Source organism: Pristiophorus japonicus, chromosome 6, assembly GCF_044704955.1.
Source record: "Pristiophorus japonicus isolate sPriJap1 chromosome 6, sPriJap1.hap1, whole genome shotgun sequence".
Classification (NCBI taxonomy): domain Eukaryota; kingdom Metazoa; phylum Chordata; class Chondrichthyes; family Pristiophoridae; genus Pristiophorus; species Pristiophorus japonicus.
The window spans coordinates 261,449,580-261,465,780 of NC_091982.1; the positions used below are offsets into that span (position 1 = coordinate 261,449,580).

General features: G+C 44.9%; 1 protein-coding gene across 1 annotated transcript; it reads left to right on the forward strand.

Annotated features, from left to right (window-relative positions):
• Nucleotides 1-573: 573 nt before the first annotated feature.
• Nucleotides 574-12,785, forward strand: LOC139266066 (GPI mannosyltransferase 4-like). Its single transcript, XM_070883908.1, has 3 exons — nt 574-629; nt 3,263-3,419; nt 7,647-12,785. The coding sequence occupies exons 2-3, from the start codon at nt 3,302-3,304 to the stop codon at nt 9,275-9,277; spliced, it is 1,749 nt and encodes a 582-aa protein (XP_070740009.1). The 5' UTR covers nt 574-629; nt 3,263-3,301; the 3' UTR covers nt 9,278-12,785.
• Nucleotides 12,786-16,201: the final 3,416 nt, after the last annotated feature.

Here is a 16,201-nt window from a genome sequence, read left to right on the forward strand (position 1 = left end):
GGTCGGGGTGATTTCTGTTTGAATCTTTTCTCTTTCTTCGATCACTGATCAGTTTGTTTTTCATCAATTTGCCCCTGATCAAACACTAGTATTTGGAAGAGAATGGTGTTGCTGATCCTCTCATTACATAGAAAATAGGTGCAGGAGTAGGCCATTTGGCCCCTCGAGCCTGCACCGCCATTCAATGAGTTCATGGCTGAACCTGCAACTTCAGTACCCCCCCTTTCCTGCTCTCTCGCCATACCCCCTTTACACACTGAATAAATCTGGTTAATTGCAATATATTTTTTTTTAACCCGGAGGACCACAGCCCTTTGCTGAAAGTCTGAATCCAACAAACTCTCTCTCTCTCCAGAAACGTGCAATGGAAAAAAAAAAAATCCAGCGCCGTGAAAACTGCAGCCACAAATCTTTATTGTCGGCCGGGAACAAAACATCCCCTTTATGGCTCTCCCGCGACCCTGCACCTTTAAAATAAACAAAAAAAAACCCTTCCGCCGTCACCGTGGCAACGACGCTGGTCGCTACGCCGTGACGTGTGTGAATATATTAACGCGCGTCACTGGCCGGGGGAAGAGAGGGGGGCGGGGACGTCTGCGCCGCTTGCGCCGCGCGCGACATCCGCACAGGTAACAACCGATCAAAGGTTGCGCCGTGGTTACACGGGACAGCGGGGCGGTGGGGGGGAGAAGCGCTAACGCTAACGCTAACGCTGATGTGGGCGCTTCCTCCAACCGTGACCGTGTTTGCCGCCGTCTCACGGTTCACCAGGTCCTCCCCTCCCCCACCCTGCTTTGGTGCTCGGGGGGGCCCCCTGCAGGACTGGAGCACCTGGAGGACTCGGGGAATCTCAGCTGGGGGGGGGAGAGATGGCCCTGCCTGCAATGGCCCCTTTTTATGGGGGAGTGTGCGAGGTTTGCAACCCCCCCCCCCCCCCCATGTTCCATTATTTAAAGGGGGCTGCCCCTCAATTTCTGGCTGCACTTCAGTCCCACGCTCCTGATCTTTGGGCACCGTCTGCACGGAGGAGGAGGAGGAGGAGGAGGAGGAGGAAGAGGGTCGGTCCCGAGGGCCTCCTGGTAAGGAGTGCTCCTGGGCACGGCCAAGGGTGGGCCATCAGCCGGTGCGGGCAGCGGGCGGTCGAGGGGGTCGTCCAGCCCGACTGCCCGCCTCTCTTCCCCGCTTACATCCGGGCCGGGGTGTCCCTTGGAGGTGGAGCACGCGGTGTCCACCGGTACGCTCGCGGCCTTCCGCGAGAGGTGGGCGCCGGCTGGAGTGCATCATCACCCCCGGCAACAGAATTTAAATTTTATTTTATATGTTCTAAACTCTAATTTATTTTAAATGCCGGTTTTAGTGCCCCCCTCCCCTTTTATAGGGGGCACTTGAAAAATTATTATTTTAGTGCCCAAAAAAACAAAAAAAACCCCCACAAAAATCACCAAAAAAAACCCCCCAAAAAAACAAAAAAAGGGCAATGGCCCACTCACACCAGTACTACTGCACGCCCATTTTGCAGTTATTGTGAAATGGTTTTCCATGTAGATATTCGCTGTGTCAAATGTTGCAGCCCTGTTTCCATTTCCTTCACCTCTGGTTGTACTATTGCCCCACAAGATTTACCTTTGGTGAGCAGGTTGAATAATTGCTTGGTAAATGTCCGCTTGGGCTTGGCTGATCCATGCATATTCAAGTCCCAAGTTGCAGAGTCTGACTGTACATGTTGGTAGAGCTCTAGTACAGTCCTGGAGTGCCACTGCCACCACATGTTTAAAAAAAATCCAATCTTGCCTGAACACAATAATTAATGTCACCCAACAACAACAACAAATTGCATTTATATAACGTCTTTAGTGTAGTAAAATGTCCCAAGGTGCTTTACAGCAGTGTGATCAAACAAATAAAGAGATAGTAGGACAGATGACCAAAAGTTGGTCAAAGAGGTAGGTTTTAAGGAGTGTCTTAAAGGAGGAGAAAGAGGCAGAGAAGTTTAGGGAAATAATTCCAGAGTTTAGGACCTCAGCAGCTGAAAGCATGGCTGTCAATGGTGGAGCAATTAAAATTGGGAATGTGCAAGAGGCCAGAATTGGAGGAGCACAGACATCTCGGAGGGTTGTAGGGCTGGAGGAGGTCACAGAGATAGGGAGGGGTGAGCTCATGGAGGGATTGGAAAACAAGAATGAGAATTTTAAATTTGAGGGGATGCTGGACCGGGAGCCAATATAGGTCAGCAAGCACAGGGGTGATGGGTGAACTGACTTGGTACGAGTTAGGATACAAGCAGCAGAGTTTTAGATGAGCTTAAGTTTATGGAAGGTGGGAGGCTGGCCAGGAGAGCATTGGAATAGTCAAGGCTCAAGGTAACAAAGGTACGGATGAGCGTTTCAGCAGCAGATGAGCTGAGGTGGAGTCGGGCGATGTTACGGAGGTAGAAGCAGATGATTGTTGTTGGAGTGGTATAGTGTAGAAAAAAATAGAGAACCTGGCAACAGAGCCCCCCCACCCCCCCCTCCCTCATTACAGGAGAGTGACGGATAGTGTGAGGGATATGCAGGATTCTGTAGGTAAAGGACTTCCGCCACTGGTGTAGGGCAAAATAACTAGGCCAGACAACATTATCCAGAGTTTATCAAGATTGCTGACCTCCAGGACTTTCAGAAAAATTGTTTGTCACTGAATTTAACTTGGACAAATTCCTGGTGTCCTTGCCAATATTCCTCGACCAATATCAATAAAACATTATTTGGTCATTATCACATGGCTGTTTGTAGGATCCTGCTGTACCCAAATTGGCTGCCGCATTTCCTGCATTGCAACAGTGACTACACTTCAAAAAGTACTTCATTGGCTGTAAAGCGCTTTGAAACACCCTGAGGTTGTGAAGCACAAGTTCTTGTGCTTGTAATGTGCCATTGTTTAGAAATGGCATTCAGTTATTTTGATGTGAAAATCTTGCCTATTTTCACATATATATTAAAGATAAAGACAGTTCCATATGCTTCAAATAAAACAGAAAACACTGCGAGTCCATCAGAATCTGAAAAAAGACAGGTTTATGTTTCAAGGTAGAGACCCTTGGTTGCACCTGTTTTTTTCTGTCGAGATTATGACGGACCTGCTATACCTGTTTTAACAATATGTATTCTTGTCCCATTGTTAAAATATTTTAATGAAACTTTTAATCATTTGGTTTACAAAATTGATTCATTTGTTATTTTTATGTTATAAAAAATCTAATGAGAAATGTATTTTTTTAAACCAGTTGTGCGAAGTTTTGGAGCTCTACAATGCTGTGCTCAGGATGATGCTCAAGTTCATGTGGCTGGTACTTGGAGTAGTCAGGGTGCTGTGGTGCCTGGTACCACAAACTGGCTATATACATCCTGATGAATTTTTTCAGTCTCCAGAGGTCATGGCAGGTAAAGAAAGCATTTGATATGTTTTTTAAAAACTTTTTCGACAAAAAATTTGTTTCCCTCTGTTCTCTTATACATTAAACCCCTTCATCCCATGCTCATAAGAATGCTCGTAAGTTGACTCCTCGTATCCACAAAGTTTTGAGGGTGACATGACCCAGCCCAATCTGCTGACATCTGCATAAACTTGGGAGTACATAAACTTTTTGCTTTAGTATGTTACTTGGCTGCAATTCATGGAGCCTCACTGGCCACATCAAGAAGCGAATGAGACACTGATTGCCAGAGGTTCATGAAAGATCATACAACCAAGATAAGCCTAAAACATCTAAAAAATCATAATGAATGAACTTTATAGTTAAGCAGTTATCAATAATAATATTTCTCTGTAGAATTCATTTCCAGTTAAAACACCTTTTGACTGAATAATGATCTTGTACTGAAGTACAGCTCCACAACAATAGCTTGCGTTTATACAGTTCCATTAATATAGTAAAATGTCCCAACCTGCTTCACAGGCATGTTATCAAACAAAATGTGCTGCCAAGCCACATAAACAGATATTAGGACGGGTGATCAAAAACCTGGCCAAAACGGTCCATATAAAGGAGGAGAGAGAGGTGGAGAGATTAAGGGGAGGGAACTCCAGAGTCTAGGGCCCAGGCAGCTGAAGGCATGGCTGCCAATGGCGGAGTGATTACAATTAGAGATGCGCAGGAGGCCAGAGTTGGAGGAGTGCAGAGATCTTGGAGGGTTGTAGGGCTGGAGGATGTTACAGAGATAGGGAGGTGTTAGGTCACGGAGGGATTTGAAAACAAGGTTAACATTGTTTTTAAATTGAGGCATTGCGGGACCGGAAGTCACAGCGAGCACAGGGGCGATGGGTGTACGGGACTTGGTGCAAACAGCAGGAGAGTTTTAGATGAGTTTAATTTTATGGAGGGTGGAAGATGGGAGGCAGGCCAGGAGAATACTGGAATAGTCAAATCTGGAGGTAACAAAGGCACGAATGAGGGTTTCAGCAGCAGATGAATTAAAGTGGGGCGGAGGCGGGCGATGTTGCAGTGGTAGCTGTAGGCGGTCTTGGTTATAGAGGGGATACCGGGGTCGGAAACTCATCTTGGAGTCAATAGGATGTCAAAGTTGCGAATGATCCGGTTCAGTCGCGAAGACGTTTGCCAGGGAGAGGGATGAGGTCGGTGGCTAGGGAATGGAGTTTGTGGCGGGGACCAAGGACAATGGGGCTGAAATTCAGGGTGCGGAGAAGGCCCGTTACCGCCGTTTTGCGGTGGCCATGCGGCGGAATCGAGCGGCCCCGGCGTTGCAGTCCAATGGCCGCCACGATCCAAATTCACCTCGGGGATTTTTCGGACTGTCCCCGCTGCTGCTGACCGCCCCAAAGCGCGTCATCAAAGCGCGCACCGCCGCTCTCCCGCACCTCCATCCCGCTCCGCGCGAAACTTACCGTAAAAAATCAATGAGCTGCCGCGCGGTGCCCCTGACAGCTTGTTCTGTCGGTGCACCTTGTTTTTTTGTGTGTGAGCCAAGGCAGCTCGCCGGCCCTTCACGGGGTGTGCCCACTGCCACGGCCGCCTTGTTTTTTGTTGCCGGACAACTTCCCGATCGGTTATGGCCCCGTGTTCAGCCGGGCCGCCAACAGGCAGCCCGGCACTCACTCTTGGGTGCCAGGCTGCTGGCCCGGCCGAGGCCCTCCCTGGTGGCCCAGTGACCGAACCTAAACAATCGCTCCTGGGGAGAGAGACGTGGTGACGCACACGCGCAGTGACATCACCGCTGCTCCGCCGCTGACTGACAGCGGCGTGACTCTTTCCCGCCCCTACTGCTGCCCTTCACCAGCACTTACCTCCGCCCCCATTATGGCGGACTTCCGGTCCGCTCCCCAAAAATTGCTAAAAAGATGAAAACGGTTCGAGAGTTCGCTTCGTCGGACCCGACAGTAAAAATATCTAGAAAAAGGCCGATGCGGCAGTTTTCTGGCGGGCCTGAATTTCGGCCCCAATGGCTTTGGTATTCCCAGTATTTGGTTGGAGGAAATTTCTGCTCATCCAGGACTGGATGTTGGAAAAGCAACATGGAAAATCAGAGACACTGGAGGGGTGGAGAGTGGTGGTGGTGAGGTAGAGCTGGGTGTTGACAGCATATGTATGATTTCAGTGATGTTGGCACGTAGATGAGAAATCGTCAAAAGCAGTTTGACGTTTTAATGATGGGCACCGTTCCTTATTTAATCAAGGAACATATTCACAGGGAACTATGGAGTTCAGCATTTTTTTGATTTCCACATGTCTGGAAACAACCAGTCTCTTAAACTGGAGGCAAGTACCTGCTTATGAAGGGTATTACTGTGACGACATATAGAAGTTAGCTGCACTCCATGATGCAACCTGACATTTATGCCAGCAAAACACACCAGTCTCACTAAAATATTTGAATGGCATTTATACAAAATCAATCTTCATGGGCAGAAGTTGCTTAAAAAAACAAATTGGGCCAAAAATTGTGGTCGGCGGCATAGGTCCAGAGTACGCAGCCAACCTACGAAAAGAATACACACCGACCTGATGGCGGCCCTTCTGCGAAAACTTGCGCTCTGACGTTGTGAGTAAGAGGGCGGTGCAACGGCCCATGGATCCCAGGGACGCAGCCTGTGCAGAAGTGTACCTGGGATCACACTGGGCCTGGTCCTTCAATCAGGAAACAGAAATAGATTTTACATCATTTCAGAAGGGAATCCGTAATTAGATTTAATGGAACCCTGTAATCGGATTTAATTATAATTTTCAGGATTGGAATTTAATTTCTAATTGGCTTAATTCCATCAAATTCACTACACCTTAGTCTGTTAGTAAAAAATTAATTTTGCTGATAATTATTGACAGCATTAAAACTCCAAATCTTTTCAGAAACAGGAAAAGCTCATTTGATACAATTAAACTATCCAATTTCCGAGCTGAAGATGGTTAAAACATGCCTGAGGTAACTCCTTACGCTAATGCAAACAGGCCCTGTGTCTGTTTGCATCAATGGTACTATTGTCGTACGCAATTGTTGGGCAATTGGTGGGCAAATAGCCCAACTCTGTGCCAGCAGTTGGTTTTCTTTGGCCTTGCGGATGGCCTGTCAACGTGTACATTCGGGATTTAGCATATGCACAAGCGCATGCGGAAATCCCGAACTTGCAGTTGATTTCAAAGCAGGTATGATGGTGTACTCAGAGAGTACGCCGTCCGGCCCATTGTTGGAGCCAGGGCAGGTGTAGGTATGTATATTATATTGAGGTTGTATTTTGTAGCTGCTATCCTCTTGCAATGCAAGCTTTCACAAAGACACTTTATAGCAAAGTACCAGTTTTTTTCTCAGTGTCTGTGTTTCCCTCCCACCCCTGTTCTGTTTCTGACTCCATCTTCTTGGTGGGGCAAGGGGAAATGATGGAGAAAAAGTTAAAGTAGCCATTTCCATGAATTGTGTGGTCCAGTAACTATTGCAATCTTGATTAAAATGCTTCAGATGTTTGTTGCTTTCATTTCCTGCTGCTTGTAAACAAGCTGGAATCGGATTTATTTCTTGTTAGGATGAAATCGCTGAAGAATTCTACCATGATCAAAAAGAATAGGAAATAAGAGGAGATAAATCAGGAAGTAATGATTAGCCGATGCCAAGTATGTGTTTTAAAAGCTTAGAGATTGTAGGAGGAATTTGGAAGACTGAAGGGATAAGGATTGCTACAGATTTGAAGTTCAGTAAAAAATGATTTTGAGCAGGAGATGGAGCAATGACTCTTGATTTCATCACACTGAGGACGTAAGCAAGGCAGTGTAATTGGAGCTTGAGAGGAAAACTAGAGTAGTGGCCATATTAGCTTTGATAACGTAGTGGCAAAGGTTGAACGTGAGGGAGCTTGGAGTCCAGAGGTGAGAGAAGGATCGTCGATTAAATGACGAGCTTTTTCCTGTACGATTGAGAGGAAAATAAGTGTTTGCCACAGAGGGAAAAAAATGTGTTTCTTCGAGCCAGCTTTAGTAATAGAGGAGATGCAGTTCCATTAGAAATCAGAGGAGATAGTGAGATCAAGAGTTGGAGGAGGCTAAGATGAAATCATCAAATGTAAGAGGTGGTCATTTGTTGGCTGGACTTTACATTATAGAGTATATATAACTTTCAACATCATTTGTTTTTCTCATTTTGAATGCACCTTTGTTTTCTTTACAGGTGACATTTTGAACCTCAAAACGTTCCGTACTTGGGAATTCAATACTAGCTACCCCAGCAGATCGGTCCTGTTCCCATTGGTCACAACTGGCTTCTCATTCACAGTACTTAAAGCTTTACACAATTCTGGCCTTTTTGGCAGTATCATAACCAGCTACAGTTTGTTGGTATTCCCCAGATTCTACCTGACATGCCTGTCCTTTATATTGGACTGCTGTGTACACCGTTTAGTCTGTCTCTGGGGAGCAGATCCTTGGAATGCTTTAACACTGCTGAGCGGGTCACATGTGATGTTGGTTTTTTACACCAGGACATTTTCAAATGTTATAGAAGCAGCTCTGTTTGCATTGCTGCTGCTGTTTGTGGCCGAGGACACAAATCGATCAAATGTGGCACCGTATCCTGGGAGAAAGGAAAGAAGGAACAATAAACATCTTATTGGGATTGTTTTAATCTCCGGCTTTTTTAACAGGCCCACATTCATTGGTTACGCTTTAGTGCCGATGCTCCTGTGGCTTTCTCGTGATCAGAACGGCACATTTCAATTCAGTTTAAGAACAATATTCAAGAACTCCTTTGGCATTTTGTCTTCTATGATTGCAACCAGTTTTCTTTTCATTGTGACAGATGCATTGTATTTTGGCTCACTGTTGTCTGAAAGGGATTGGCTTTTGAAAGAGGGGGAGACCGTGTACAAACTCATCGTCAACATATATCAACATCTAGTTTTAACCCCTGTCAATCTCATTTTGTACAACTTGGACAGAAAAAGCCTTATTGCACATGGTAGTCATCCCTGGTTTACACATCTGACTCTGAACGGTCTTCTGCTGTTTGGTGGTCTTCATTTGGCTGCAGTTGTAACTGGTGTCAAAACGGTGGTCGGCAAGTTTGCCTGCAAAGCCAGCTGTCATACCTCGCGCAGTGACCATGTGGAAAAGAAATTGCCAGCGCAGCTTCAAGCTCCCACTCAATTTACTGAGTATTTATTGTTGGTTTATTTTACCCCAATCGTCATTCTATCACTGTTTAGTCATCAGGAACCACGGTATATTAGTCCACTCATTGTGCCACTTGTTATTCTCAGTGCTCCAAAATGTGAGATGCTCAGGTGGAAAGTTGTAATTGTCCTATTTAATGTCTTGGGGTCAGTGCTCTTTGGCTGTCTGCATCAGGGCGGACTAATTCCTTGTCTGTCCTATTTAGAAAAAACTCTGCATTCAAAGGATCCTGTGGCTAACCAGTATGAGCACAGTTTGGTATTTTACCACACCTACATGCCTCCTAGGTATCTCCTGAATGTCAAATCAGACCAAGAATCTATTAGAATCATTGACCTGGGAGGGTCTGACATGTCTGTGCTCAACAACACAGTGAATGGGCTACTTGACAATTTCACTTCCAAACACATTGGGAGTAACCAAATTAATATCTATATCATTGCGCCTGATACTGTTCAAGATGATATTAATAACTGTGGTTTTCAGTGGAAAACTGTTGCATCGTTCTTCCCTCATTTAACCATGGAAGATCCTCCTGACATCCCTTCTCTTCTTTCTGGGGATGGATTGAGCCAGCTGAGTCTTCACATTTTCAAGGTGCACATAAAGTCAAGGAATTCACAAACCTAATGGGATTCAGTTTGGATTAAATCTTCTCTACACCCTCTCCAGTGCCTTTTTATAATATGGCGACCAGAACTGTAAGCTGTATGGTCTAACCAAGGTTCGATACAGGTTTAGCATAACTTCCCTACTTTTCAATTCTATACCTCTAGAAATAAACCCTGGTGCTTGGTTTGCTTTTCTTTACGGCCTTGCTAGCAACTTTTAGTGATTTGTGTATTTGTACTCCGAGATCCCTTTGTTCCTCTACTCCACCTAGACTCTCACCCTCCAAGTAATAACTGACTTCCCTATTCTTCCTACCAAAATGTAATACCTCATTTATCTGCGTTGAACTTCATTTGACAATTATATGCCCATTCTGCAAGTTTATTAATGTCCTCCTGTAATTTGTTGCAGTCCTCCTCAGTAATAACCCGCTCCCAATTTGATGTCATCTGTAAATTTAGAAATTGTTTTTTTGATTCCAAAGTCTAAATCGTTAATACAAGTTGTGAACAACAGCGGTCCCAGCACTGATCCTTCTGGAACACCACTACCCACCTTATGCCACTGTGAATAGCTACCTTTTATTTCCACTCTCTGCTTTCTGTCTTGAAGCCAGCTAGCTATCCATTCTACCACTTGTCCCCTGACTCTGCATTTGTTCATCAGTCTATTATGGGGTACCTTATCAAAAGCCTTTTGAAAATCTACTGCATTACCATTATCTTCTCTCTTACTTCTTCAAAAAATTCAATGAGGTTGGTCAAGCAAAACTTTTCCTTTGGTGTCTTCCTGCTGTCTATTTCTGCTGTATATTTTGGGTTTGCTGGTTGATAAAGCATTCAGGTCCTTTTACAAAGCTTCATCTGTAACAGTATTTACAGTAGCTGAAGCCTGAACACAATGGCAGACGCATTTGAAAAAGTTTGTGCTTTTAACAAATAATCATGGGATTTTAGTCAAAAACATTCAGGAATAGTGTATCTAAATATTATAATTTAATTTCTCTATTTGCAGAATGAATATCATGGAACCAAAGGCTTCAGAAAACGGGAATAAAATTACAAGTATTATATGGTGCTCCTGGCTAGTATATTGTAAGTTTCCCTTCTGTGAGTTGCTGATCTTGGCACTATCAAGCCGAATGCTAGGCAGATCCCTCATGGAAGGGAAAATATCTTGCCCACACTAATAGTCTGTTAATTTGTGAGATAAGGAATAATAAAGGGAAAAAGTCGCTGGCAGGCGTAAGCTACACACTTGGACGGAGTGTAAATCAAGAAATAATGGAGGCTTGTAAAAAATAAACGGCAATAATCATGGGTGATTGTAACCTTCATATTGATTGGACAAAGCAAATTGGCCAGGGTGGCCTTGAGGAAGAGTTCATACAGTGTATCCGGGATAGTTTCCTTGAACAGTATGTTGCGGAACCAACCAGGGAGCAGGATATCTTAGATCTGGTACTGTGTAATGAGACAGGATTAATAAACAATCTCCTAGTAAAGGATCCTCTAGGAATGGTTGAATTTCAAATTCAGTTGGAGGGTGAGAAAGTTGGATCTCAAACCAGTATTCTAAGCTGAAATAAAGGAGACGACAAAGGTATGAAGGCAGAGTTGGCTAAGTGGGAAAATAGACTAAAAATGGGGCGGGTGATGAGCAGTGGCAGACATTTAAGGAGATATTTCATAACTTGCAACAAGAATGTATCCCAATGAGAAGGAACGACTGTAAAAGAAGGGATAATCATCCATAGCTAATTAAGAAAATAGGGATGGTATCAAATTGAAAACAAGGCCATACAATGTGGCCGAGAATTGGGAAACTTAAAAGCCAGCAAAGAACGACTATAAATTAGCACAAAATATAAAAACAGATAATAAGAGTTTCTATAGGTATATAACAAGGAAAAGAGTGGCTAAAGTAAATGTTGGTCCCTTAGAGGATGAGACTGGGGAATTAATAATGGGGAACAGGGAAATGGTAGAGACGTTGAACAAATATTTTGTATCGGTCTTTACAGTAGAAGACACTAAAAATATCCCAATAGTGGATAATCAAGGGGCTATAGGGAGGGAGGAACTTAATACTATCACTAAAGAAGTAGTACTCGGTAAAATAATGGGACTAAAGGTGGACAAGTTCCTGGACTTGATGGCTTACATCCTAGGGTCTTAAGAGAAGCGGCTGCAGAGATAGTGGATGCATTGGTTGTAAGCAGAGTCAGAATGGTTTTATGAAAGGGAAATCATGTTTGACAAATTTGTTGGAGTTCTTTGAGAATGTAACATGCAGGGTGGATAAGGGGGAACCAGTGGATGTGATGTATTTGGATTTCCAGAAGGCATTCGATAAGGTGCCACATAAAAGGTTACTGCACAAGATAAAAGTTCATGGGGTTGGGGGTAATATATTAGCATGGATAGAGGATTGGCTAACTGACAGAAAACAGTCGGAATAAATGAGTCATTTTCCAGTTGGCAAACAGTAACTAGTGGGGTGCTGCAGGGATCGGTGCTGGGGCCTCAACTATTTACAATCTATATTAATGACTTGGATGAAGGAGCCAAGTTTGCTGATGATACAAAGATGGGTGGGAAAGCAAATTGTGAGGAGGACACAAATAATCTGCAAAGGTATACAGTCAGGCCTAAAATTTGGCAGATGGAATATAATGTGGGAAAATGTGAGGTTATCTACTTTGGCAGTAAAAATAGAAAAGCAAATTATAATTTAAATGGAGAAAAATTGCAAAGTGCTGCAGTATAGAGGGACCTGGAGGTCCTTGTGCATGAAACATAAAAAGTTAGTATGCAGGTACAGCAAGTAATCAGGAAGGCAAATGGAATGTTGGCCTTCATTGCAAGGGGGATAGAGTATAAAAGCAGAGAAGTCTTGCTACAACTGTACAGGGTATTGGTGAGGCCACACCTAGAGTACTGCAGACAGTTTTGGTCTCTGTACTTGAGGAAGGATATACTTGCATTGGAGGCTGTTCAGAGAAGGTTCACTGGGTTGATTCCGGTGATGAGGGGGTTGACTTATGAAGATAGGTTGGGCCTATACTCATTGGAGTTCAGAAGAATGAGAGATGATCTTATCGAAACATATAAGACAATGAAGGGGATCGACAAGGTGGATGCAGTGAGGATATTTCCACTCAAAGGGGAAGCTAAAGCTAGGGGACATTTGAGCCATTTTTTCTGGCATAATTATTTAATTCAAAGTTTCCCCCTGGAATCTACGCCGGCGGAACTGCTTTCGTTCCGAAATTTCTACTTTAGGGTTTTTTGACGTTGTAGTGGAAGTTTACTCATGTCTCTGCCATTTTTTGCAGTTTGCCCCCAAATTTGTTATCCTAGGTCGGCGTATCTGGCCACTCCCGAAAAACCTTCTGGTGAGTTAACAGAAAGCAGCGCACAAATCCATGCTGAAAGATGCCATTGTTTCTCATTGAAGTTTCTGGAGGGAGTCTCTAACACTTGAAATATCCATAATAAAGTTCAACTTTTTTTTTACCTTTCAACAGAGTACATGGAAGTTTCTTGGGTTTCTGAAGTTTTCATTTTTTTTTACTCTCACGCCACCACCAAATGTCTTCAAGCAGGGCTGGCGGGGGGGTCGTAGTGTCGGCTGTCAGAATCGGCCCTGCGCCGGGACATGGGCTCGGCTGGAAAACAGGCCTGGGGGGAGGGGAGGGAGATGGTGATCAGAAGCCTTCTGCACGGAGCCCGGGGAGGGAGGTTGCGTTCGGAAGGTTGCTGCACTAGGTACAAGACTGCAATGAGTTTGGGGAAGAAGGAGAGAAGTCACAAGACTGCAATTAGTTGGGGGAGGCGGGATAGGGAGGAGAAGTCACAAGACCTGGGTGTGGTCCATCCATACAGACCTTGAGGAAAGAGAACAAAGAATCTGTTGTGCCTGCCTTCCTGCTGTTTTGAGCTTGCAAAGGTAACATTTAACTATGGGGCAATACTGACAATGCCATACCTAGTGTGAGCCTTCTGCATGATGTTGCTACCTAAGAGACAATTGATTCAACGTCATCGCATGAGGAACATTAGAGCTTGTAGGGTGCTGGGTAGGAGGCCATACCCACGTTGGGTATATCGAAACAGGCGTTCGTACCTGCACCCGAGTGATGCAGACTGTGTCAGAAGGCTGCATTTCCGCAAAGAAGTTATAACCGAGATCCATCAGTTGGTGAAAGCAGTCCTGCAACCTAGAAACGTCAGGAGGACTGCTTTGTCAGTTGAAGTGAAGGTTGCAGCTGCTCTTTCATTCTATGCCTCCGGATCATTTCAAGCTACAACTGGGGATGTGTGTACCATCTCTCCACATTCAACACATGTCTGCATTTGGCAGGTGACACCTGCAGTATATGCCCGGAGGAATGACTGCACAAAGTTCTCCATGACCGCCCAAGCAATACGTGACAGGGCTGTGGGTTTCTCCAGGATTGCTGGCTTCCCAAAGGTACAGGGCTGCATTGATTGTACTCACAATTGCCTTGCGAGCACCTTTGGAAAATTCCGAGATGTACAAGAACAGAAAAGGCTTCCACTCCATTAATGTATAGCATCATGTCAGTCGATGCAAGATACCCGGGGAGCACCCATGATGCGTTCATCCTACGTGAGAGCATTATCTGCCATATTTCAGCAGCAACCAGAAGGGCAGAGCTGGCTACTGGGAGACAAAGGGTACGGCCTCGCCACCTGGCTCATGACGCCCCTACACGTAACCCGGACGGAAGCTGAGTGGAAATACAACATGACGCACATTGCAACACGCAGCATAATAGAGAGGACCATTGGCATCTTGAAACAGTGTTTCCGATGCCTGGACCATTCTGGAGGCTACTTGCTATACTCCCCTGAGATTGTCGGTCAGTTCACTGTTGTGTGCTGTATAACTTAGCCAACTTGAGGCAACAGCAGCTGGTAGAAGACCCACCTGCGGTGAGAGTGGTTGATGATAATGATAAGGAAGGTGCAGATGACGAGCAGCAGGACGAGGACGAGGAAGCCATGCAAGTGCCTGAGGCCGGAGTACGACGGCGGAGGAGGGCGGACCATTGTGCCCCTTTAACGATTGCTCAAGCCTTGTGCCAGCAGCTCATCCGTGAACGCTTTGCTGCCTGAAGGCTCAGCGATAACTATTCCACATGGACCATGTTACTGTTTGGACTTGTTCCGTAATGTTGTGTTGTGTTAATGGAACCAATAAGGGAAATTCTTCTTCTTGAGTTCTAAAAGTTGTGTTAATAATGGAACAAATAATGGAAATGATTCAGATTTAATGTAAAATATATTTTATTCAACTTTACTTTAATAATATTCTTGTATCAAACTTTAAAGTTTTCAGTTACGATCGCTAAAAAACTTTAAGATCACTTATTAACTTTTAAACTTGTAAATTTACATAACCTACAAAAATCTTTTAATTTGAGAACAACAGTTACTTACAACAGTAACTGTTTTGTCTTTAATACTCTCATGAATGACTCCATGAGGTTTAGAATTGTACTTGAGCTGTTGTGACCTTAATCCCATTTATTGTAACTCCAGAGTGAGGCACAAGCATAGAAACATAGAAAAATAGGTGCAGGAGTAGGCCATTCGGCCCTTCGAGCCTGCACCGCCATTCAATAAGATCATGGCTAATCATTCCTTCAGTACCCCTTTCCTGCTTTCTCTCCATACCCCTTGATCCCCTTAGCCGTAAGAGCCATATCTAACTCCCTCTTGAATATATCCAGTGAACTGGCATCAACAACTCTCTGCGGCAGGGAATTCCACAGGTTAACAACTCTCTGAGTGAAGAAGTTTCTCCTCATCTCAGTCCTAAATGGCCTACCCCTTATCCTTAGACTGTGTCCCTTGGTTCTGGACTACCCCAACATCGGGAACATTCTTCCCTCATCTAACCTGTCCAGTCCCTTCAGAATCTTATGTGTTTCTATGAGATCCCCTCTCATTCTTCTAAACTCCAGTGAATAAAGGTCCAGTTGATCCAGTCTCTCCTCATATGACAGCCCAGCCACCCCTGGAATCAGTCTGGTGAACCTTCGCTGCACTCCCTCAATAGCAAGAATGTCCTTCCTCAGACTAGGAGACCAAAACTGAACACAATATTCCAGGTGAGGCCTCACTAAGGCCCTGTACAACTGCAGTAAGACCTCCCTGCTTCTATATTCAAATCCCCTAGCTATGAAGGCCAACATACCATTTGCTTTCTTCACCGCCTGCTGTACCTGCATGCCCACTTTCAGTGAATGATGAACCATGACACCCAGGTCACATTGCACCTCCCCTTTTCCTAGTCTGCCGCCATTCAGATAATATTCTGCCTTCGTGTTTTTGCCCCCAAAATGGATAACCTCACATTTATCCACATTATACTGCATCTGCCATGCATTTGCCCACTCACCTAACCTGTCCAAGCCGCCCTGCAGCATCTTAGCGTCCTCCTCACAGCTCACATTGCCACCCAGTTTAGTGTCATCTGCAAACTTGGAGATATTACACTCTATTCCTTCATCCAAATCGTTAATGTATATTGTAAAGAGCTGGGGTCCCAGCACTGAGCCCTGCGGCACTCCACTAGTCACTGCCCGCCATTCTGAAAAGAACCCGTTTATCCTGACTCTCTGCTTCCTGTCTGCCAACCAGTTCTCTATCCACGTCAGTATATTACCCCCAATACCATGTGCTTTGATTTTGCACAACCATCTCTTGTGCTGGACCTTGTCAAAAGCCTTCTGAAAGTCTAAATACACCACATCCACTGGTTCACCCTTGTCCACTCTGCTAGTTACATCCTCAAAAAATTCCATGGTGGGCAGCCTTTTATACTGGGCCCTGCACACCTCTGCAGGTGACCCTCAGGTCTCCCACCGCAGTGCCCTCTGGTGGCACACCTTATGTGACTATACAGTTA